Raw genomic sequence first — 26,306 nt, forward strand, 5'->3', positions numbered from 1 at the left:
ATATACACAACATGAAAATATATTTTTATCCTTCTTGTGTCATCCTCATAGAATAACTTTTGGATTATGTAATCCGGAAACACATTTGAAAAAAAGACTTTTGGATTACATAATCCGGAAGTTAAAAAAGACTTTCGGATTAAGTAATTCGTATAGTAATCATGCATTTGAAAAGAGACTTCTGGATTATATAATCCATAAGCTAATTACAAATTTGAAAAATGACTTCTGGATTAATCCGGAATATTACAGAGGAACATTTTTAGAAATACTAAATTCTATGGAGGTGCAGGAAGAAGCAGCCTCATAAGTATTGTTGATTGGGCTTCATCACCAATTCCTTTTTGCACCTTTATTATTTTTTCCTACACACCTATCAAGTATTGGAAATTAGATCTCAAAACTAAAACTTCTTGTTATTCATATTAGACATTACAGAAGTCATGTTCAACATTGAAGCCTGAATCTTTACACAGTAATGGAAGCAAACAAGAAAACAAAATACTCAAAAGTGAGTCTGATCATATTCCCCAAGTAGCCCAGTTAGCTTCACTTCCAACACGCGGCATCATTTGGATCTTTGCTTGAGAGTCAACGTTGAAGTTTGCCCCACACATAACCCCCTCGCTGTCAATTCTTGGCATTGCTTTCATCTTCCTCCTTGGATGTTCAAAGTTCATCAGACCATGCTCACTATGAAACATACACCCTGCAATTCCAACCCCACTTATGCTTAAATTCCACACACACCCTTTCAAATGCACCATTTTACCATCATCTTATAATTCCATTACTTCCACAAAAACAATTCCAAATGCTAGATTACAAAACCTGATTTTCCAAAGGTAAAGAGAAATCACATTTACATACCAGTTGGAAATGGTGCGAATGATTTAGCACAGCTTGCTTTTATAAGGTCCACATTGTCAGAGATTACTACCGAACCATCAGCTGCAACACCCCAGTAGAGCCCAATCTGGCCATTGGAACCCTGATCAAACACATACAACATTTGGGTAAGTCCACAAAAATTAGCTGCACAATCTTATGCTACACATTGTTGTCAAATCATACATTCCTTTTCTAAATCCAACATACATGTTCTACTATGAAGAGATGAAGGAAAGAGACTACTTACAGATGCAACAAAAACTGTTCCATGCTTGTTGTCATAGATCACAAATCCAAAACTTCCTTCGAGTTCTACGAGGACTTGATCAGCAGGGTATGGACCCCTGTCTCGAAGTGTGCGATATGCTTCAGTGATAAACATGGCCTCATTTGTTCCCTTTGATAGCCCATACTGCTTGTTCACCTTGCTAAGGTTGTCCAACCCACCCAGGAAAACGCAGTATATGTCATCCAAACCACTAAACAACCTGTCACAATTTTCTTCTCTATTACCGACACAGCTCACAAATTCATAAACCCATTTCTCAAATAGATTCATTAACAACATCTGCCATGGAATTTGAAAAGGGAATTTACTCATCATAACAAGAACTTCAATAATCATACCTGTGATGAATGGAGGGGTTGTTTGAAGGGGAATGGGCCAGCAAAGCATCATTTCCAAAGCACATGGAGAAAGCATTGGAGGAATTGCAAGACATGAAATCCTTCAGGATTTCATTGCTTAGCTTGGGCTTAGTGCACGAATTCAAAGAAGCTGGACTGTTCAGCTCCTTGGGTGCATTAACCAACTTCTCCCTGAAAATTCCCAACATCTTTTCCTCTGTCTATCAATTAACTTCCAATGAGCACTCTCAAAGAAACGCACCAAGATCTGTAAGATACTTAACTGCAGAATGAAGATGAAAAAACTATCAACTTTTGAACAATAAGAAATGATCATGGTATGAACAAATGTATACAAAATGTAAAAAGTGGGGACGTAGCATACCAAAAATAGGAATAAAAACAGGTGTAGGTGAAGAATGAGATTTGATGGTGATATGAAGAATGAGTGATTGATGTTGAATATATATAGTTGCAATAGGAAGAGAGAAAGCGCGTGTCAACGTGGTAACTCTATCCGAACAGAAAAAGTAGATAAGATATAAAGTAAGAGAGATCTGATACATAAAAAAAAAATTAATTTTGGTGCTAAAATGAAAAGTTGTTTATAATAGATTTGAGTGAGTAATAAAAGTGTAGTTAATGAATGAATATATGTGAAAAAGGGGAAAAGAAAGATGGCACGTGGCATTGATGTGTTGGAATCATTAAAATTAGTGAAATCTTATCCATTTTCAGAGTCAAAGATGACAATGATCTGACTCAGCTATTTCACATGGTCCTTCTCCACCACCCAAATCCTCCACCATTTCCTGTCCAAACTATATTATTTTATTTTTATCTTTTGACTCCTAGTGATGTTACATCTCAGATTCTTTCAGGCGTTTTTTAATTTATAAACTATAAAATATTTTATTTACCTTTTAATTTATTAAATTTCCTTTCAATAGTTTTCTTTATTTTAATATTTTTTATTATTCTTAATTTATTTTATAAAAATGCAGTTATTATATTGTTTTTAATATTTATTAGATTATATTTTTTTACGTAATTAATATTATAACTGATATTTCACTATATGTTTAAAATAAAAATATTTAAATTTAAAAAATAAAAAATAAAAAATAATTGATACTTAATAGATAAATTTATTTTAAAAAATGTTTACTCAAATAAAAGAACAAAATAGTTTCTTTTTAAAATAAACAAAAGTACTAAAAAAATTAAATAAATTATTTTAAAAAGTATACAATTATAATTATACAATAATATACTTTTGTCTACAAAATACATTTTTAGTATTATTTAATTTTAATATTTATTTATGTTATTTTATATTTATAAATAAGTTTATTATCTAGTAAAAAACTCTTAGTATTATTAATTTTATGTAAAATTCTATGTCCTTAAACTAGAGAGGTAATTTTAAAAACATAAATTATTCCGTATTCGATACTTAATTAATTTTATATGATAAAATTTATTAATTTATTTTATAAATCGCAAAATCTAAATACAAAAAGTTAACAAAGACTACAAATATTTTGTGATCTGATCTATGGAATAAATATTTTGTTATTGAAAGAGATAAAGTATAATTTCTCATTTGTTGAAGATTGCTGGAAGATGCAATTTTGACATTCTATCATCTATCTGCCTATTATAATCTATTTTTGTTCTTCTATATTTTGTCTGGTAATTCAATCCAGGCAATGTAAGTTTCTTTCAAACAAATTTTGGTCTAGAAACCACCTAAAAAATGTTATTGAAAACATTCTAAATTAAAAATCAATTTATTTAGAAAAAATAGTTGGTAAAATTGCTGAATAAATCCGTGAAATACATATAAGTAGTTTTTGTTTGATTGGTTGTATTAAATGAGTAAGTTTTCTGTGAATGAAAAAGAGAGTGTTTCTTTCTATACCCTTACATTTTTCTTTCTAGACCCCTACATTATCTGAAATATTAAAATTATCCTTATCAATTTTGGATAATTTTGAAATAAAAGTTCCTAAGTAAAAAGTGTTTTTGAAATAGGAGTTCCCTAACTAAAGAATATTTCTGGAATAGAAAATCTGGAAGATAAAAAATCATTTCAGAAAATCCTTTTTATGACATATTTTTTTTAATTTCCAGAGTAATCAATTCGAAACTCATAAAATATGTTTTGGAAAGTATGTTTTAGAAATATTTTGAAAAAAAAATATCCTGAAGTCATTTTTAAAAAGGGTAAAACAATATTTTCTGTAAATGATGGGGTGCAGAAAGACATTTGTTGAGGTGTAAGAAGAAACACCTGAAACAAGGTTAAAAATGGGCTATGCAAAGAGATCTGGACCTAGTCTCGTAGAGGTGCAGTTAGAAAATAGAGAAGGGTACATCCTCCAATAGTTTGGAGGCTGATAATGAATATTAAAGTAGATTAAATTGTTAATTCAACTCCTATTACCTTCATAATTTTTTCGCATGCCTTTCAATATATATATATATATATATATATATATATTACATATTATAAAATAATCCAATAAAAAATTATATAATATTTATAGTTTTCTGAATAATTTTCTTAAAATATAATACAAAAATGAATAATTAAGAATAATAAAAATAATAAAAAATATTCAAACCAATGAATTATATATGCATTATTAATACTATTAAACTAATATAATAAAATCCAATTTACAATGTGTTTAATAAATATAACTTATGCTCACACTTATTATTTAACAAAAAATATTGATTTAATCAATTAATCATTTAATGTTTTTAAATATGAAGCTTTATTATTAATAATAATTTGTTTTAGGTATTAGTCATGTCTAATCTCAAAAGTCATAAGTTGGTTTGAGTTTTACCTGGAAGATTAAATACTTATAATTTAAAAATTTGTCCAAACAAAAAGTCAAAATCATTGAGTTTTTCTCTTTAATACAGTTTGATTTATCATCCACCACCTGTTTTAGATATCATCTCAATCATTTCAAACATTTACATTTCTATTTGACAAGTGGGAGTTAACTTGTTTGTTTTTCATATTTTTATACTATTGCTTATATTAATTTTATAAATAACTTTAATTATTTAACATTTCATTTTATAACTTTACTTTAATCATATAATATTTTTAAACGTAAATAAATATTGATTATAAAAAATTATGCATTTAAGAATTTAATTTAATTATTTAATATATTATAGTGATCATAATGATTAAAATAGTATTATTTAATTTAACATCCACATATTCCAAATTTATAATTTACTAAAAAAATAAAAAAAAATCACCACAAAAATTTATTAAATAAAAATTATTTTTAAATAAAAAATAACTAATTATTATATTGATTAAATTATATATTATTTATAAACTAAAAATTGATATTTAATTATGTTATTGGTATTTAATTAATTATTAAATTTTTAATTATTAATTTTAAAATATAAAGTACTAATGTGATAGTTAATTAAAAATTAATTTAATTTTTTTATTAATAGTATATATTATTTTAAATATTAATAATTTATTATTTATAAAATAATATTTAATTTAATCAATATAATAACTAATCATTTATAATTTTTAAAATTAATTTTTATTTAATAATTTTTCTATAATAAATAGATGTTATTCTTCACCATATTTAAAAAATTATAATTTAAACCGTAAATATATATTTTTTTATGTAATTTAACTGTGTTTCTATAAATAAATGAATTTGTCTTTTTCAAAATGATAGTATATTAATTTGCTACGGAAGACATTTCCCACCGACATTTTCGTTGTTGAATATATTTAGGATACCCTTGGTTTGGCCCACCAATTCCAAATCTATCTTATTTTTGTTCTATTTTTCAATGTAAATTTAAAATGTCTAAATATTTATAAAAAAATATATATTCACATCAAATTTATTTTATTTTCAATTAAAATTTATATAAAAAATGAAGAGGGGATTTAAAAGAATTGGAAAGTAATGTAATAAATGATACACGTGTGTAATTATTAAATATATATTTTTCCAACAAAATCCAAACCATGCACTTGTGAATTTGACACGACTTCTCCTACTTGAGAAATATCGTTGTGCTACTCTCCAATGCTGTGCTCATGCCACACAAAATATAATTCATTGCATATTTTATACGCCTCCTCATGTTGTAAATAAATATAGATATTTATGGTTTAAAAAAGGTTTTTCTATTGAAGATGGTATTCATTATGCTATGGATATAAAGGAACATCAATTCGAGATTTTAAAAAAATAAAATAAGATTTCAATTTTTTTTGTTCAGTTCTTATTAGTTATTATTTATATAGTAAATTTTACCAAGAAAACAAATGATAATTTCCAAATTCATTTTGCTTCGTGAATGATAATTCTCACACGAATGATAATTTTCACAACGAATCTCAATCCAAGAGTAATGAAAAAAAAATTTCTTTGTGAAATTTTATTTCGCTCATCAGATGTGTTGTATTGAAATATATAATATATAATTTGTAGATGTTTAAATATGTTTATTAACCCGTGCAACGCACGAAATATTTTAAATATTTAATATTTAAATGATAATATTATAATAATAAATTTATATATTAAAATTAAGAATGATGGTAGAATCAATTATAATTATAAATCAAAATTATATGAATTATTAGTAAACAAATTAAGAATATGTCAAATAAATAAAAATAAATTATGAGGTTGAGTTAAGCTTAAAGTCCACTTCTTAATATGGTATCAGAGTTATTTCGAGTCTATCTTACGTCGAATAGAGATTATAGTCTTCTTTCATTGTATATAAGTGAGTGCAAACCTCAACCTCATAAACCGGTTTTATGAGGTTGAGTTAGGTTTAAAGTCAACTTCGTAATACAAATTAAAAATAAGTATTTGATCTTGGTTTTTGTTTATTATCATAACAAAGCACAAAGATATTGTCAAATAGACCCATTTCATATATGCATAAGTGGATTAAAATTAATTTTTAAACGGATGAGAAGAGTTAGATACCTGATATAGTATATTGTATTAGTTTGTGGTTTTATGACATCTAGTACATTAACTCATTGTTAAAAAGAGATAATTTTGTTCCACTTATAATCTATATCACTAGTATGTAGTACATATTTTTCACTGTACAATTATTTTTAACTTATACTATATAATTGAAGTTTATCTGTAGATTAAAAGTTTTTATAATAAGATAAATGTTAATTTTTAATTTGTGATATACTTAATACAATTATTTTAGAATACATATTTGTTTCATCTTTTATATTTATTAAAGCTGAAGTTGTTAGACTTATAAATATGTTACACATATTTATTTGCTTGAATAAAGTCTTAAATATATATCAACATTTCTATATTTTATTTGTAAATTCTTAATAACTCAAATTTCTCATATTTTCTATGTTATTTCCTGATTTAACTATACCTACAAACGACTTTAAAAGTTGAAAGAGAGTTTTAAACAAACCTAATAAAACTTCCAAAATTGCTCCCAAATGTGTCTTAAACTCAACACCTAAACTATATTTGAGTATATCAGAGCTGGAACACTAACAAAAATCAAGACCCATTAATGGAACACTTATCTTCTTCGTGCGGTAATATCTTTTCTTCATAAATAATTACCTCACTGGTTAACCAATGAAAGTAAAACTAAGTGATATCAATAATATTTTCATATTATTATTTTTTTATGTGACCATATCACAGTAATGTTTAACGAAATAATTATTTGATGGAGTTAAAACTAAACAAAATTAAATTTTTGTACGAAGATTAATTAATTTGTTATTATTATACTAAAATTGAAAACATACAATACGTGTTATCTGAAAAACATATTTTATTCTTAGTTATTTTATCATTATTAATTAAACATATGTTCATTAATTATTATGAAATTATTCGTACCTAAAAATTAATTTTAAAATTTGAAGTTATGAATTAAATACTTTATTTATTTAATTTTTTAATCTTAACCATCCACAAAAAATGAAAAGGCGAGTTGACATAGTTTTTAAAATATGAATTCATTAAGAAGATAAGTCTAAAACGCAAGTATATATAAGATGAAATTATTTTAATAATAATTTTAAGAGAGTTATTGTTTTAATTTTTTTAATTTAATAATTACAGGAAATAAGTCTTTTGTATCTCGTAAAAAGAAGGAAAATGAAGAATAAGTTGTTATAGTTATATGTGTGTGAATGGAAATAAATTAAAAATATTTGAACAGAAAGTCAATCCACGTGCCAAACTTGCTAATCTATGGTAACAGCAAAGCACAGGTGCATGCTGCATTGTAAGATTGGTGTTCTTAGAATCCAAATTTCATTTCTTTATCAATCAATCCAAATTCAAATAGAAAACACAGATTGCTTATATCAGAGTCCCATTCAAGCCGCCGAGTTGGATTTTCTCTCTATGCATAAGACTAAGGACAAATATTGCTGCTAAATATCTCAAAACAATTCATGTTTTCAAATAAAATATAATATTTTATATTAAAAAGCGAATATAATACTTAAGATTTACCCTCATTTATATACTATTAATATTTTTGTCGAGATCTTCAATTTATTTTCTATCCTTCATACCAACCAATTTGTATTTGAGATTACATATTTATGGATAATCCAATAACGATGTAATAACCGATGACACAATAAATTCAACATAAACACTCGCTAAAATTAGTCTCTTCAACCATCCCATTGTATTGGCAAAGGAAACTTTGAACAATACAAATAAGAAAAATATAGTTTGAATAATTCTGATATTATATTAAAAAAAAGTAAACTTTAAATCTAATATTTTATAAAATTAAAATTGAATTAATCTAATTTCAGTTCTTAATATTTTGAAACATAATTATTTCAATTACATATTGGTTCATGCATGCATGGTAATTTGAATATTCGTTCCACGATTAGTTGGAGTTTGCGTGCAAAACCTTCATGATTTGAATATGTGTACATGGATTTTACATAGATGCCTACTAAATCTGAATCAATGAGGTCCCCAAACCAGTACAAGCTAGAGCTCAAATTGCACACGTTGGTGTTAAATTCAACTATTATCAACCACCAATTTTAACCACGAACGTCAACCTATTTTTTCTGCCCTCGTTACCAAAAATTTGCTTTGGAGTTCAAAAAGTTTACGAAATCTCAAGAAAGTTCTTCATGAGTAGTTCATTATAAAAGGGTAGAGAAGGTGTGGTTTTTTATGATAGAAAATGGCTTCTATCTCTTATCTTTCTTTTGTTTCCTCAGTTAATAACGTCTCTCCCAACTCCATCACTCCCCCTTCTTCCTTGCATCCATTTTCACAATTCCAATCAGCTAAAACTAGAAAGCCAAAGCACAATCACATTCCCAGAGTGACATGCAGAGGAAATCCGAATCATCAAACACCAAACCCTTCTGAAGAACAACTCCCACATATTGTAGAAAACAGGAGGAACGTTCTACTTGGCCTAGGAGGGCTTTGTGGAGCTGTTACTCTCAACAACAACCCTTTTGCTTTTGCAGCTCCGGTTTTACCTCCCGATCTAACCACATGTGGTCCACCAGACCTAGCCGAAGGTGTAAAACCCATCAATTGTTGCCCCCCATCTTCCAAAATCATTGATTTCAAGTTCCCTCCCTCTAACCAACCCTTACGTGTCAGACCAGCAGCACATTTGGTCACTGATGACTACCTAGCCAAATACAAAAAAGCTCTTGACCTAATGAAAAAACTCCCATCCAATGACCCACGTAGTTTCATGCAGCAAGCCAACGTCCACTGTGCTTATTGTGACGGTGCATATCACCAAGTTGGGTTCCCTGACCTTGATCTCCAAGTCCACAACTCTTGGCTCTTCTTTCCCTTCCATCGATGGTATCTCTATTTCTACGAAAGAATCTTGGGGAGCTTGATCAACGACCCAACCTTCGCCCTCCCGTTTTGGAACTGGGATGCTCCCAAGGGCATGCAACTTCCTTCCATTTATGCAGACCCTAAATCACCTCTCTATGATCCTCTTCGCAATTCTAATCATCAACCTCCAACACTCGTTGACCTTGACTTCGACATTGAGGATCCTGATGCCGATGGAAAAATCTCCTCCAACCTTACCATAATGTATAGGCAAGTTGTGTCTAATGGGAAAACTCCTAGACTGTTCCTTGGAAATGCTTACCGTGCTGGAGATGAACCCGACCCGGGTGGTGGATCCGTAGAGAACGTTCCACATGGACCTGTTCATGTATGGACCGGTGATATCGACCAGCCCAACATTGAGAACATGGGAACTTTCTATTCGGCTGCAAGAGACCCCATTTTCTTCTCTCATCATTCCAATATAGATAGGATGTGGTCCATATGGAAAACACTTGGTGGGAAAAGAAGGGATTTCAGTGACTCGGATTGGTTAGAATCTGGGCTTCTCTTCTACGATGAGGATAAGAACCTTGTGCGTGTGAAGGTCAAGGATTGCCTTGACACCACAAAACTAGGGTATGTTTACCAAGATGTTGACGTTCCATGGTTAAACTCCAGGCCCACACCGGTTAAGTCAAGGGCTCGGAAGGTAGCAGTGACACAAAATTTTGGTGTTGGTGCAGCACGTGCCGCTGAGACTTCAAGGAATGTGAAGTTCCCACTGGTGTTGGATTCAGTTGTGAGCACAAGGGTTCAAAGGCCGAAGAAGTCGAGGAGCAAGAAGGCGAAGGAAGAGGAGGAAGAGGTTTTGGTGATCGAAGGGATTGAGTTTGATAGAAACACACCTGTGAAATTTGATGTGTTTGTTAATGACGAAGATGATAAGGTCATTCGACCAGATAATACAGAATTTGCAGGAAGTTTTGTGAGTGTGGCTCATACGCACAAGCACAAAAACAAGAGTATGAAAACTTGTTTGAGGCTGGGACTTACGGATTTGTTAGAGGAGTTGGAAGCTGACGATGATGACAGTGTTAGTTGACGCTTGTTCCCAGGTATGGGAAAGGACTTGTCAAAATCACAAACATCAAAATTGAGCTCATTTCAGATTGAAAAATATTCAACAAAATCAGGATTGGAATATCTAAACACTTTTATCTCTTTCTTTAGTTTCCATTTCTTACTGTTTTCTTGTAAATCTTTAATAAATTTTGTTTCAAATAATTATAAAAATGTTTGTAAACATTCTCGTTCAATTTATAATCATTTAACCCATGTATCAACGATAAAAAATCTTCAATTAAGGATAAAATGCTTCAAAAATAAATCTTATCTTTCTTGCTTACATACTTATCGAATATATTTGTTTGTGTTAACAAAATAAAAAACACATAAAAATGTTATTTATAATTTCAAATATTTACATAGGTATGTATAGTAATCGACATCCTCAGTCTACCATGGAAAAATTTCCCAAGGTATAAACAACTTGTACCTATCTGGTCAAGTCTTTAATATAGCCTATAGGAAAGAAATATTTTATTTAACACTAGATACAGTAAAAAATATATACATGACATCATATTATAATAATATAATTATATTTTAAATTAAAAATTAAATTAAAAATGATTAAAATATTATTTTAATAGTTTGTTAAGTGGATGTTTTTTACTCTTTGTTACCATATCACCACTCATAGTCTATATTATATTAACTATCTCCAGTGTTTTTTCGAAATCTATACATTTTTTTAATCAATAATAAAAATATAATAAATATAAGTACTTGGATATCTCAACTCATGTTAAAATCACTAAAACATAACCATATTCACATATAATTCAGATAAGCATAAATTTTTTTTAAAAAATCAGGATATTAATACATTAATCAAATTATCTATAAAAAAATCCAAAATCCATCCATTTAGTCAAATTCTAGAATATAAGCATGTGAGCTCAAAAGAAAGACTTTATCTTCTTCTTATCTACTACAATTTCCCAAGTATCCATTGTGACTATAGTTGTATCCCAAGAAAATTCCTCTCAGAAATTTATACATGATAAATTAATGTTTTAGTTTCTTTGAAAGTAGAATAACTATATTTTGTATAAAAAAAATATTACTTTAATTATTAACATTTACAACCAAATAAATTTAAAAAATAAATGTATTAATGTTGAGAAAGAATAAAAAAATTACAAATAATAGAAATATTTGTTATTATAATAAAAAAAAAGCTCGTTAATGCCAGGAACTTTGTAAAACATACATTTAATACTGTACAATAAATTAACTAATTTAATTTTTTAAAACCTGATAAAATATTTAACTAGTAACAGAAGAAATTATTGCCAAAAGTGTCTGCTAGAGTGGTTTGAGTTCACTCCCACCTTTTACAGTGGAGTATTTTATCCAATTAATCAATATGAAGATTAACTTTCAGACACAAAAACAATAGATATTAACTATGGATCTTTAATTGGGGTAGATGTGATTTTCCCTTTTAGGTTTTAGACGTGATTAATATAGATATGGTGTCGTTTTTTATGGGTTTAGTTGCTTAAGTTACTTTGATATTCTCAGTGTCTCTGATATGTTTTATTTAATAAGTCAGTTTCCACCTGCGATGCTTTAAGTATTTGAATCCATTAGGGTATGCTTGATCACAAAAGGATATAGACCACTGTCCCTGGTTCACGATGATTAGTAGTTTGGAATATAAAAGATAATAACTGTGGACAAATTAAAAGGGTACCACTTCACCATTACAAAGCTTTAATTAGGAAATACAGAGGTGTACGTCTTCCCATATTTTGGAACATAATAAATAGTAAATTACAAAAAATTTAAATTTAACTACATACCTTATAATACTATATAATACAAAATATTATTTTATTAATATATATATATATATATATATTTTCAGCAACAATAAATAAATATATATGGATCATGAACCAATTCTCATACAACTCATCAATTATAGTCGGCTAATAAAATATTAAAACTACTTTAAAACCAATCAAACTACTCTAAAGCAATAAACCTCAAAATCAGAAAGTTGACAATCTAGAACCAAATATAAATTGAATAATGGCAAACCATAGGTTCATGGTCAATCTAAATAAGAAAAACAAACAGATGAAATTTTAAAGAAAATTCAATATCAAACCTTCAATTGAGCCAGAGAGAAAGTCTCTGCATAGTATGTCACTCCACCATTAAATATGACTTTGTTTCTAACACATCAGATCTCGCTAATTACCGCAATCCAAACATTTCTCATTACCAAATTAACAGAATTAGGTGCATTACACACGCTAAACTGCAAGAAATGAGAATGAGGGTTAAAAGAATCAACCGACTTCAACTCTAACCACGCATTACCGCGACTCCACACTAACCAAGTGAAGCAACAACAGAAAAGCGGATGAAAAGAAGTCTCATCTTTTTTCCCGCACAAGCTACACATAAAAATATTAAACATAAATTCGGACAACTTTTTTTATGTTTTCCGTTTTTTTTTCTTTGGGCTTTTTCATTTCTTAGTTGAACGGAGCCCTTTTCTCTCTTCCTTTTTGTCTATATATTCCGACTGTTTCTTCCTGCACTTCCATATCTTCTTCTGGCACCTCCATACACAACATGAAAATACATTTTTATCCTTCTTGTGCCACCCCCATAGAATAACTTCCGGATTATATAATCCGGAAACGCATTTGAAAAAAGACTTCTAGATTACATAATCCGGAAGTTAAAAAAGACTTCCAGATTATGTAATCCGGAAAGTAATCATGCATATGAAAAAAGACTTCCGGATTATATAATCCAGAAGCTAATTACAAATTTGAAAAATAACTTCCAGATTATATAATCCAGAAATACGAAAATCTATGGAGGTGAGAGAAGAAGGTATGGAGGTGCAGGAAGAAGCAGCCATATATTCCTTTGCTCATGAAAGAGGCAGAGTGTGAAAAACGTGTAAAACGACTCACTCAATAAAACTGCATATTCAGTTTTTCTCTTATTTTTTTTACTGTTCATCTTCTTTTACCCTTTGCCTTTGCACTCACGGTATTCATGAGAGTATGTCAATTAACTTCAAGGTTGTTGGAATTAACCCATAACCCTCACTCACATAATTGCATTGTATAGATGGTCTAATAGTTATTAAAGCAAGCTGGTTACGCAAAGAAGATAAAATGTTCTGGAGTTGTGACATTTGCACACTATTTCATGGAAAATTGGTGTCTCTTGATTGATCATGCAGAGTATCCAAAATTTCATACCACATGCAAAACAATAATAAAAAATACAAATAGAACCATGTATTATACGTCATATTAAAGTTTGGTCATCATCGTTATTATTTATTATTTCGTTCGTCTGTAATTTGAATTCGTCAGGGAAGATTATAGAAACTGGCACAGCAATGGAAATTACTTTGCATAAATAATAAAAAAATAACACTATAGTTGATCTCCATCCACGTGATTATTAATTGACGTCACGTTAATCTCCATAGATTTATCTTATTTTGATCACGAAAGAGAAGAAAATAGTCAAAAAAAAAAAAATTATCAGCAATGATTGAATTTAATTAAAGAGATATTTTTGGTGTTTCAACCCTTATACAAAAGCCTACAACAAACAGGTAGAGCAAATTGATTACAAGTACATAACTAACACCTCTAAAATTGATTCACATATAGTTTTGCTCATCATCCTGTTTTTGCTCTGTAGAATTTTTGTTTACCCCTTCTATTCCATAGGACTTTTCTCCACATATATAGTCTACCCTTTCCTGCACAACAATCAATTTGTGATGAATGTCTTACATAATCTAAGAATGTTATTATTTTCCCACACCCACCATACTACACCTTCATTTTCTCTATGGTTTTCCAACATGCGCAACTACACAAATTTACATTTTCTACCTATCAACCAAACTAGACTAGCTTCAACATAATCATCATATTGGTGATTTATATTCAATTCAGTCCCGGGACCACCACCCTTACAAACAAGTTTCAACCTCAATAGTTCCATCTTGGGCCTTTATCACTACTACATAATTTTAATTCCATGGCTTGATTCAGATATCCATTTAGCTTACCATTCGACACTTTTCTGATCCATATATGGATATCTATAGTCATCCACTCCACACCCTTTTACTTTGTTCGGCTTCATTTTGCTTCATAGTCCCCCTCTTTCGAACCGTCACAACCTGCATAACAGAACACCCTTTCTTAGCCTTTAGCTAAGACGATGTCAGTTGGCAAAACTAGATTAAACACATCACTATCATTGGTTTTAGCCATGTGTGATGCTCCCAACCTAGCTATTAACCAGATTTTAACCCAGTTTTAACATTACAGACATTATACTCTTTTCCAACCCCTTCTATACTTCCTTTGCTACCCCTTCCCCCAGAAGATTAACCCACTCCAACAACTCCTTACTCTATTCCTCAATCCCACCCACCATTCTCTTTAAGAGCAACTCTTAATGCACAAATTAGGGTTCATAATCCACTCTGTAAAGGAGTGCATGAAATTTTTCTTTCTATACTTAAGCCATAACCAAGATTTGAGTTGCGCCAAATGAAATATTTCCTCGACATCAACTTTACCTTGCTTAAATACTACTCTATTTCTTTGTTCCCAGATACTCCATACTATGGCCGTCCATACTCATTTCCATACAAGGTTTTGTTTTGAATTGATGTGATCTAAAGTAAAGCTTTTAAAGTGGTTTTTCAAGTCTTTGTGTTGCACTATCCATCTGTAACAATTGTTTCATATCTTTTGTGCACACTGACATTCCAGAAATAGATGTTGAGATGATTCTACCCCGTCCTAACACAGGGCGCACACCAATGTGTTTATTAAAACACCCATTTTCGATAAATTCTCTTGTGTCGGTAATCTGTTCAGTAAGGCCCTCCATGCTACAGTTAGAACATTCGGATAGGCTTTAGCATCCATAGTTGATTAAGAAGCGAATTGACATTATTACAACCTCGATTACTATTTATGATGCAATCATATGCATACTTGACCAAGAAATCCTGACCCTCCCACACCAACTTGTCCTTCTCATTCCTATTTAACTTGACGTTATTTAAAGATGTCATCAGTTCTTCTCGTAAGAATGTTTCCCATAAGTCCCATTCCCATACGAATCATATGCATACTTGACCGAGAAATCCTGACCCTCCCACACCAACTTGTCCTTCTCATTCCTATTTAACTTGACGTTATTTAAAGATGTCATCAGTTCTTCTCGTAAGGATGTTTCCCATACAAATCCATCACACCTCCATCTTAAGTTCCACTGCCACACTGAACCAACCCACTCACCAACTTCTCCCACTTTTAGCCCTTGATCTAGTGACATCGAGTATAACCTGGGATACACACACTTGAAAATGTTATTATTATTATACCATGAATCTTCCCATAATCTTGCTTTGTCACCTGCTCCTATTTTCCACCCTATTGCTTTTTGAAACCATCCCGTCATACCTTCTACACTACATACCTTTAGTAAATCTTTCCACCACCTAGACTGATGTTTTATAGGAGTGTGTGTTTGCACACTCTCATGACCATACTTAGAGTGTAAAACTTCTTTTCATATCCCTCTTTCTTCACTCATAAGACGCCACTTCCATTTAACCAAGAGAGCATAATTAAAGCAGCTCACATAACTTAGTTATAAAATGAGAGAGATTATTTCTCAATCTCTAAGCCCACAACAATACCACCAAAATTCATCTAGCTATGTTAATGGCTTCCCTATATCCTCCACACTTTTCCATTTCAAACCACTTCTCTTCCATCAGCTTGTTCAGAAATCAGAATTTGAATGCCCCAAAAGTTGCAAAGCTAAGAGTGTCATGCAAAGGCACAAAGGGTGGTGAAGCAGAAAAGCACAAAGAAGAGGGCTTGGTGTTTGACAGAAGAAACGTGGTATTTCATGAACGCACAAAACTATAGACTGCCACATTGTGCTAGAAAAATTACAAGTTGGGATAATTAGTCTTTCATATGTACCGACACAGTATCAGCTTGCAGATATTTTGACGCTACGACACACAAGTTGGAAGTTCATGATCTTCACTTACCAACTTGAGGGGAGTATTAAAGAAATAATAATATCAAATTATATGCAATTATTGTATGCAATATTGTACGATATATTTTTTTTTATCAGCAAAAATGATTGAATAACAGGAGGGTTCAACCCTTATACATACCTAAAAAATATGAGACAATTTCTCTGGTCTCCCAAACCAACAAATAGAGACACAAACAAATCTACCACTAAAAACCCGTACAACCCGTTTACTTTCAAGACTAACCCGTACCAATTCAAAACTAACTCGTACAAATTCAAATCTAACCCGTACAAACTCAAAACCAAACCCAATACAATCTCTTTGCAACGAACAACAGAAGCTTAAAATAACAAACAACCCAACCGAAGGAGTAACTCTTATAAAAGCTCACTTTATTGAAAACATACAAGCATTAGGATCAATGCACCGAACAACAGAAGCTTAAAATAACAAACAACCCAACCGAAGGAGTAACTCTTATAAAAGCTCACTTTATTGAAAACATACAAGCATTAGGATCAATGCACCACTCAAAGTAAGTAAAACTAGCTTCTTACCATTTTTTATCATTTTCTTATAGGTTTTGTTTTCTATGATGAGAACAAAAAGCTAGTTCGTGTGAAGGTGAAAGATTGTCTTGATACTAGAAAGCTTGGATATATTTATCAAGAAGATGATGTTCCGTGGTTAGAACCTAAGCCTAAACCACGTCTTCGAAGAACAATTGCAATGAATTATTTTGGTGCTGGTAGAGCGTTGGCTGCTGAGACTTCCCAAAATACAAAGTTTCCTGTGGTTTTGGATTCAGTGTAAGTGTAAGCACCATGGTGAAAAGACCAAAGAAGAATAAAAATGAGAAGGAAAAGGAAGAGAAGGAGAAGGTGTTGGTGATAGAAGCGATTGAGTTTGAGAGAGATTTGGGTGTGAAGTTTGATGTGTATATTTATGATGAAGACGATGTGGCAGGTGAGCCAAGTAAGGCTGAATTTATAAGAAAATGATAAAAAATGGTAAAAAGAAGAGATGTTTTTTATTCTTATGTGTATGGTTACATCACTTCATGTCTAGGAAATATATAGGAAATTTCTCTCTCCAAATTACAATCTAATTAGGAAGTGATACTAATAATGAGATTCTCTCATTATTAAATTAATTGCATTTAATTGGATAGAATATCGTACAATAATGCATATAATTTTGATAATTATTATTTCCTTAATAGAATTTACAGGGAGCTTTGTGAACGTGCCTCATAAGCATAAACACAAACACACTAAGATGAAGACGAAGTTAAAGCTTGGAATAACGGAATTGTTGGAGGATTTGGATGCTGAAGGTTACGAGCATGTATTGGTGACTTTGGTGCCTAAGTGTGGGAAGGGGCATGTCATGGTTGGAGGAATCAAGATAGAGTTTTTGAAGTGACGATGATGTTAGTTGGGATTCAAAAAGTTTGAATAAAATCTATGCGTGATCCTTAATTTCGATGCTCCTGCGAAGTTTACGATAGGATTTTCACCAATAAATTATTCAAGTTTTCGGTGACTAAATGACCTCGTACATTTCTCTTATGAGTGAGTAGTGATAATTTGACACTCAATGCTCCAAATTACATCCATCTTATGCCTATTATTTTACAAAAATACCCCTATCACATAAGTAATCCAACACTTAAAAGAAGGTGTAATTTGGAGCAAAGGAAAAATGGGGTGTCAACAAATCATTTTTCTTCTCTTATAGACAAGGGATCGTGCTGATTAAGGTTCACGTAACTGTCTTAGATTACTCCAACAATACAAAAAAGAAAAAAAAAACCATTTCAACATGGATAAAACAATATGTATAAACAAACATTTAATGTAATCACATTTCAAAATAAATAAAAGATTTATTATGAATTTCGCTTTCTAGTTAATGTTGTGTATAAGAATCACTACACCAACAAGTAAAATTAGCTACAAAAGAAAGTGAAGGTGATGCTAGGAACCCTAAATAGTGTTCACTAAGACTTCATTATTAAAAATAATAAAAAATATAAAACGTGGGTAAGCGTGATTATATCGACATAAACTAAAAAAAAGAAAGAAAAAATTGCGTGGGTCAAACGGTCACAACTGAAACTATAAATAATAAATAATAATAAAAATTTAAAATTTTGTAGGTTAAGCTCACGCAAACATAATATATATATATATATATATTTCAAATTAAATTTAAATATGTAATAAAATTATGAAGGTTAAACCCACACTTGTTTAAAAATTGTGTGGCCAGTCCGTTGTCTAAGCCCAAGCTTCTTTGAATAAACAATATAAAATATAATTTTGTGTGGGTAGCATGTAGGATACGCCTACTCAAAAAACACATCACTTGTGTCCCACACACCTGCCACTATTTTTATGTCGAACATATTAGCTTCCAAATTTTAATGATAATTACACTTTTGCGTCCATTTATTATAGCTAATGTCCCTTTTTGACCCATGCTAATAAAAGTTTCTATTACCCTTCAATAATTTCTAAATTGGTATCTAATTAGCAATCAAGGTTAAATAATTGGTAGTTAAAACCTTGGTTGCAAATTAGATACAAATTTAGAAACTATTCAACAATAATAGAAACTAATTTAGAAACCATATTTTTTTTAGTTTATAAAATAGTCTCTAATTTAGTTACAATTGCAACTAATTATTTTGATATGTAAATATTGGTTTCTATTTCATGATTTTCTCGTATTAAGGATAATGCACTTGAGACAGTTTAAGAGACTTACCCTATAAAAATCCTCTTATATATTTGTATTAATTAACTACTTTAGTTTATAAAAAAAAATTAATTTTGTTAATATAATAATTAATTATTATTTTTTCTTTAAAATTAGTTCATATTTGTTTTAAACCACAAAGTTTCTTGAGTTTAGAAGATAAGGGGGATTCAAATCTAAATTGCAGTACACATAATCTCATTATTGAAATATTTTACATATGTTTCTAATATTTGAAAAGTACATATATGAATTTTTATATAAATTCAATTTTTTCCGAAGTTATTCATCTTTTAGTAAGAAACTATACTTTTTTTTTTAAAGAAGATGAAGTCATGAAAACTCATGTATGATTTTAAACTATATGTATATAGATCTATCTATAAGAATTTTAAAAGGTGTAGGAATTCAATCTGAAACTTAACCTTCTTAAGCAATACTCAAACTAAAATAAATATAATATTCATAAGAAACTCTTCAAATAAAATATGGATTACCTAATTGAACCCTGCACGACACTAACTGATCATAACTGCACTTAAAAATGACCTAGTGCAATTTTGTTGAATATTAAAGTAGCAAATTTGAAACTATAACCAAGTAGCAGACCATTTAATCTGAATGGTAATTTTGAAGAGAAAAGCATTAATTTATTAATTTATACGTGTGGCTCACAAAATTTATGAAAGGATCACAATTTGGTTGCTTGTTGGACCATTTCTGATGTTGATTTAGAGAATACTTTTTTTCTTTCCCTTCCTCACTCATTTGCTATAAAAAGGGTTGTGGGGAATTTCTTCATCCACCTCCAAAGTTTCTTTCAGTATTTCCATATTTTTTTTAATTCCAAAATTATCATAGGACAAAAGGTGTATACTTTTTTTCTCACTTTTGAATTATATAATTGATATACCTTCTGAATTTTAGAATTTCAAATTTCAAATTCTAGACTTCAGAATCTATTTTGTGGTTTGAAAATACTTTTTAAACACAAAAGTTAAAAACTCAAATTATTTCCAAATTTCTGAGTTCAATATTTTCAAACCCAAAACCCAGAAAATATATTCTAAATTCTAGAATTTGGAGTATTTTTTTAATTTTAAAATTCAGAAGATATTTTTTAGGTTTCAAAATATCTTACCTATTTTGAATTATAGAATTCGAAAGTATTTTTGAATCCCAATTCTAGAGTTTGTAATGTATTTTTTGATTTGGAAAATAATTTTCAAAATTTAGAATTCACAATACAAAATTATATTTTAAATTATGGAGTTTGAAATGTTATGAGAAGATGAAAAAAAGGGCAAAGTTGCATTTCACATCTTGTATGGAGGTGGAGGAAGAAATCGCAGGGTTGTGCGAAGAGAAGGGTAGCATAAAAAAAACCCAAAGGGCTGTTCTCTATTTTGTAGAGCCCAACTACCGAAGGCCTGTTAGCTTTTTGTTTTTGCACCTCCGCATTAATCTTGGCATCTTCCACTGACATCCCGTTTTCTGCTAACCGTGAGAACATGGGAATCTTCTATTTCTCGTACCGTTCCCAACAAACCCTTTCTCTTTCCTCAACAAACACCTCAAGAAGAAACAGACACTATTTTAGGATTTTAGGACAAAGGATCAGAAGAAACCTGGAATACCCAGAAAATAGAAGTTACCCATGCTCTCAAAGTTAGGAGAAAATGTAGTACTCTGAACTAAACTGCTACAAAATAAGAAATTGAGGTTGCTGGTTGTGAGTGAAATGCTACTACAAAACATATACATACATATATATATATATATACATATATGTATATATGTATATATGTATATACATATATACATATATGTATATATATATATATGTGGCAAATTCCACTCTGCAGTACATGTAGTACAGAAAGTACAATAGTACACAACAATAATGCTTCAGAGTACAAAGCATATATAAACTTTTTTATAATGATAATAACTCTTATAATATTTTATAAAGTATTCACATTAAAATTTCAATTTTTAAAGCTTATTTTGGAAAGATTAATTTCTTCAAATAATAAATATAATTATTTTTAAAAAATAAACATTGTATCAACAGTGGTACATTTTTAAAAGAGATTTTTTATACGATAGTTTTGTATAATTTTTTTACAACCATAATAAGACACGAAAGAGAAAATAGAAAAATTGTGTGATAGGATTAGTGATGTAATATTGAGAGATAGCTCTGTTTAACCCAACAATTTTTTTTCTCTCATGACAAGAACAAAAAACCAGTTTTTTGTTTTCTTTTGGTCAAACAATGATTTGGGGCTTCCTGAGTGAAAAAAAAAAGTTACAAACAATTGAATAGGTATTCATGTTCTCCGACAAAAACTAGAATTTTACTTTAATGATCTGTGCAATAAAAATGTAGCTTAACTGTGATTTCAATCCTTCCATTTTATTCAATTCGTGACTTTCGTCTTCTTATTTTGAAATATATAAACATTTTATCCTCTTATTTTAAAGTTCATACTTTGTCTAATTGTACATTTCAGAAAAGTGAAACTGTGATTTTCATAAGAGAATAACAGCAAGGCATCTATGGAGCTACGTCTAAGTTGTCCATGACAAAAAATGGTGATTGTAGTATGAAGCATGTGACATGCTTTATAAGAAATCTTGTGGAAGGTCATGGCTGGTTCGGGTCACTCTCTATTTCCTTAGCCAATTCTCTTGTGAGTTTGTCAGCACGATCATCATGTCCACCAGCAAAAGTGTAGACTCGAAATGCGAACTGGAAAGTCCTCCAAAGCAACTTACCATGTTCTTTTCTTTTTCCATCACTAATGTTTGATCCTGAAACTCTGGTGGCGGCATCACTGCGCCTCTCCTGCATTCAGTTCAAGCAAATACACATCAAGTCAATCATACTAAATGTCCTAAGGTGGAATCATCAAAACTAAATAGGGTTTGTTTGTGATTGTTGTTGTTGTGTGACCTTTATTGCTAGTTCCATGCAATTGGAGGAAACATCCACTATGGCTTCTTTGATTTTTATAAGGATGTTGAAGTCGAATTCGATGTTGTGGCTTTTGAATTTCTTGGATTCTTCATCCTTGGTTCGCTCCATTGAATCTAATTCTGTTTTTATCTGTATGTTGGTGTTGCAAGTTAGAAACGAATGTAGATACATTAAAAGAATCAATGTCATGAATGAGGGGATAATAAACCAAAAGATTGAGAATCACCTTATTGAAATAACGTTCAGCCTTGTCAAGGAACTGGCCAACAGGAGTCACTATATTCCAATTTTGAAGCTCAGTAAGAATTGAATCCAACCTAAGATAAAGTGCGGTTGCCATTCTTATAGCTTCTAACTTCTTCGAGGGAAAGCCTTCAAATCTAGATAGGACCTACATAGCAATGGAGTTTTGTATCATGGTATCGAAAGAACAAGCAAAATAATACATGGCAGTGCATTAACTTGAATGGAGATGAATGGGGTTTCTAAACTCACTTGTGACTCATCAGTTAGATTCTCAAGAACGGATTCAACATCTTTGTGGAACTTAACAAGTTCTATCATATCCTTTGTCTTGAAATTGGTAATAGCTGATCTCAGTTCTATGATCTGTTTTGTGTACCTCTGAACATCTTCTTCTATTTGTTGGAAGTAAGATGATCTAGTAAAAACCAAAAATTGAAGTAAAAAATAACAAAAGAAAGTGGTGAGAAATCTGGTTTCAAGGCTTAAAAGCAAGCCAATGGAGTGTCTAAAAACGTATACCTTTTTGTCATCTCTGCTAGAGCATCAGCCATTCCTAGTTTCCCACTAGTTCCTGCTCCAATTGCATTGGTTCTCCCACCGGATGATTTGCCTTTGATGTTGGATCCTTCCACTTTTCCCTTGAGAGTTCTATACAGGTTGCCTAATTGTGTTGACCTTTTCAGTTTGGTAGTTGCCTTTGGCCGCAAGCATCTCCCTGCTCCAGGTGGAGGTGGTGGTGGAGCAGCAGCTCCGCTTCCACGTGGCATTGATGGTGGAGGTGCCGGAGCTGGTCCAGATTTAAAGGGAATTGGTGGGGGAGGTGGTGGTACTAGTGCTAAACTTGAGCTCAAAGGTAGTGGTGGCGGCGGGGGTAGTGCCCTATTTGGTTGCAGCACTGGTGGTGATGATGTTGGAGGTGGTGGTGGGATAGTGCATGTTGTCGGAAGGGGTGAGGGTGGAGGTGGTGGGGGTGGTGGAGGTGTTAGTGGAGATGACGGTGATGCTACCGACCCTTGTGCTTTTTGTTGCAGAGTAGGTGTTTGTAATGGTTTGGGAGATACTGAAAGTTTCTCCACATCTTCCTTTGCTTGAGGATTATCATATGTTTCTCCATGATCACTAGTAGTGCCCGAGGGAAGAACTATATCTTGTGATATTTTGTTTTCTGGGTTTTCAACTTTTGGATCTATTATTTCCATGTTCATAGTTGGTTCCTTCTTTATCTTGTGGGTTTGCATGCGTGGTGATGACATGTGGTAAGATAAACGCTTTAAATCAATTGGGTTCAGCTTTTCCACAGCTCTTGGAGACCAAAGTGGAATGGTACTAGAATATGCTGGGGTCATGGATTCTGGAAGGACAGATTTTGGTGTGACAGGGGAATAATTCATATCTGAAAAGGAGTTGTAAGGTAGAACTTTTTTTGGGTCATCTTCTTCCATAATATCAAACTTCTCACTAGCAATCTTAATCAAACAATCAAGTGTGGTCGACATAGTTTCACCTGCGAAACAAATAAAATAACAATTAACTGAAATTCAACTGAGACAGGACAGAAATTGTGAAATATGATGTACCCAGTTGCTTCATATTGGTGTTATCTTTACACGCTGGTAACTCATAGCTGTGTTTTTCCATAGAATCATTGTTAATCATCCAAGATTCTCCAAGAGACTCTAAAGCCTCGCAGAAGTAGGCAAGACCCTAGCAGAAAACTTTCTACATTTAGCATTCTAGGATACAAATTTATGAAGTAACTTTAATTAAGACACTTTCAAGTGCTGCAAGTTGAAAACCTCATTTATAGGCTTGTTTTTTATATTTGACACTTTTTTGCTTGGTATGATCCCCGGGTAAAGCCTTTGAAGATCTTCCAAGGTTGTAATAACCATCTAAAATATGACAGATGAAAAGCAAAGGGAGGCAAAGTCATGTTTATTTATTTATTTATTTACATTTTTCAGGCAAAGCCATAACATAGTTCAGAAAGATGAAATACCTCAAGCAAGGAAGCAGAAGTATTGATAGGAGCAAGGTCCATGATATCCCTAAAGACAAAGATCTTCTTATGGACCTTCATCATTGATATCAATTGGTCTGCACCAACAAATGACCACTCAATTGACCCTCCCTTCCCTTCATTATGAGCCATAGAAGGCTTCTTGGACGTCGTTGAGCTTTTCATTGACTGAACATGATAAATTGTGTATCATGAATGAAAGGAGTTATGACAGTATAACAATTCCAAATTTAAGCATGGAACAAACCAAGCCATGCAAAATACAATGACAAAACCATTGGGAATTGCTTTGTCAGAAGGCCAGAATCTTACCTCAAAAAGACAGGCCTTTCGTCCAAAGCGAAATGGCATCAAACCACATAATCTCACGTTAGACATGGCTTAGTAGGTTTGCTTATATTGACTTGAAAACCTGAATTAAAAAAAACATTGTGATGTGCGAGCCACAACTTCACAAAGTGTGTATAAACAAGCTGACATGTTCAGCTCAAAATGAAAGTCCATTGAAGGTATTAAAAGACCAAAAAAACTACAGAATAATTTGCTACAGAATTCAAACCTTTGTTGCGAAGAAATAAAATATCCAGAAATGAACTTTCAAATTGACATTATAATAAAAAAATAAGCGACATGCATGCAATAAGGAGGTTAGACCTAATGGTGGAGCATCATCATTAAATAATGTGAATTCTAATAGAAAATTGTCAAACGTGAGAGAGCTAGGATGAAAAATAAGTACCTTTTCAGTCCTATGTTTTGGATTTGATGGAGTTGCTTTCAGCCATTGTGTTGGAGTTTATGCCGTGTTCTCATAGTAAACTACTACGCGACAAGGAAAGTGATCGTTTAGGAACTGAGAGATACACAGAAAAGTTGAAGTAAATATATAAGTAGTTGTGTTGAGCACTAAAACAGTAAACAGAATAGCAGTGTAAAGTATAGGTGAGGTTGTAACTAATAATTTCCTGTAACATTGTAAAGTATATTATGGGCAGGCTCATTGCTAAAAACAAGACAATATTAAACAGCTTCGACCCTTTCACATGTCTCTTCGATTTTTCTATGTTTAATCAACTCAATAATTTTGTTGAGTTCCCACTTTTAAGTTTTAACAAACTACTTAACATTGGTTCTGAGTGAGTTAGGTACAAACTGATACTGTAACAAAGCAGTTTTATATAATTTTGGTTCTCCATAATTAGCAATTTGTCCGTCCAGTTTTATATAATTTTGCCCCAACTCTATAATAAACCCTCGCCTTAAAACTACTGATTCTTTCACTATTTGATTTCTAATTTTGAGTGTATCGTATGAAAAGGAACTAATATTTTTTTTTCTCTTTACTTGTAAGCACGTGGCAACGATCTTTGAGTTTAAATCAAAATCTTCTTTTGTCTTCAATTTTTTATTCACCGAAATTCTCGAAATGCTTCTAGACTAGTTTGATATGAAAGTAGAAACTTCGTTTATATACTGCAACACTAACTTTAAAAAAAAAATAAACTACTTTTAAAATAAGCTTCTATCTTTTTAATTTATGTCCAAAAGGATGGAGAACTCAAACAATATACGCTATTGAAGAGAAAAACTCAAATTGTTCTTCAAGGTAAAGTCCCAAAATAAACATGACAAAGGCAACTTTTACTAAAATTAATCTTGTAGAGTTAAATTTCACAAACTCATTCTGAA

The 26,306-nt window shown here is 31.1% G+C and overlaps 3 protein-coding genes across 3 annotated transcripts; 1 reads left to right on the forward strand and 2 right to left on the reverse strand.

Annotated features, from left to right (window-relative positions):
• Window positions 1–390: 390 nt before the first annotated feature.
• LOC137832624 (stem-specific protein TSJT1) lies at window positions 391–2,140 on the reverse strand. The gene is made up of 5 exons (XM_068640890.1): window positions 1,904–2,140; window positions 1,519–1,801; window positions 1,139–1,379; window positions 871–991; window positions 391–709 (listed from the first exon to the last, which is right to left on the reverse strand). Exons 2-5 carry the CDS (start codon window positions 1,725–1,727, stop codon window positions 522–524), a joined length of 759 nt encoding a protein of 252 aa, XP_068496991.1. The 5' UTR covers window positions 1,728–1,801; window positions 1,904–2,140; the 3' UTR covers window positions 391–521.
• A 6,625-nt stretch (window positions 2,141–8,765) lies between these two features.
• Window positions 8,766–10,771, forward strand: LOC137832608 (polyphenol oxidase, chloroplastic-like). The gene is given in 2 exon segments (XM_068640854.2): window positions 8,766–10,501; window positions 10,504–10,771. Coding segments are annotated over 2 exon segments (1,800 nt in total). The 5' UTR covers window positions 8,766–8,778; the 3' UTR covers window positions 10,581–10,771.
• Window positions 10,772–21,766: 10,995 nt separating this feature from the next.
• LOC137832609 (uncharacterized) lies at window positions 21,767–25,545 on the reverse strand. Its single transcript, XM_068640856.1, has 10 exons — window positions 25,357–25,545; window positions 24,930–25,029; window positions 24,597–24,785; window positions 24,394–24,489; window positions 24,175–24,301; window positions 23,117–24,101; window positions 22,847–23,012; window positions 22,578–22,742; window positions 22,328–22,480; window positions 21,767–22,219 (listed from the first exon to the last, which is right to left on the reverse strand). Exons 2-10 carry the CDS (start codon window positions 24,993–24,995, stop codon window positions 22,019–22,021), a joined length of 2,148 nt encoding a protein of 715 aa, XP_068496957.1. The 5' UTR covers window positions 24,996–25,029; window positions 25,357–25,545; the 3' UTR covers window positions 21,767–22,018.
• Window positions 25,546–26,306: the final 761 nt, after the last annotated feature.

The sequence above is a fragment of the Phaseolus vulgaris genome, chromosome 6 (assembly GCF_051622355.1).
Source record: "Phaseolus vulgaris cultivar YP4 chromosome 6, ASM5162235v1, whole genome shotgun sequence".
NCBI classification, from domain to species: domain Eukaryota; kingdom Viridiplantae; phylum Streptophyta; class Magnoliopsida; order Fabales; family Fabaceae; genus Phaseolus; species Phaseolus vulgaris.

Coding starts and splice junctions, on each gene's coding strand:
- LOC137832624 (XM_068640890.1), bottom strand. CDS start 1,727: ATGTTGGGAATTTTCAGGGAGAAGTTGGTTAATGCACCCAAGGAGCTG. Junction 1,380..1,518: donor AACCCCTCCATTCATCACAG/GTATGATTATTG, acceptor AAATTGTGACAG/GTTGTTTAGTGGTTTGGATG. Junction 992..1,138: donor GAACAGTTTTTGTTGCATCT/GTAAGTAGTCTC, acceptor GTGTTTGATCAG/GGTTCCAATGGCCAGATTGG.
- LOC137832609 (XM_068640856.1), bottom strand. CDS start 24,995: ATGTCTAACGTGAGATTATGTGGTTTGATGCCATTTCGCTTTGGACGA. Junction 24,786..24,929: donor GAAAGGCCTGTCTTTTTGAG/GTAAGATTCTGG, acceptor TATCATGTTCAG/TCAATGAAAAGCTCAACGAC. Junction 24,490..24,596: donor CTTCTGCTTCCTTGCTTGAG/GTATTTCATCTT, acceptor GTCATATTTTAG/ATGGTTATTACAACCTTGGA.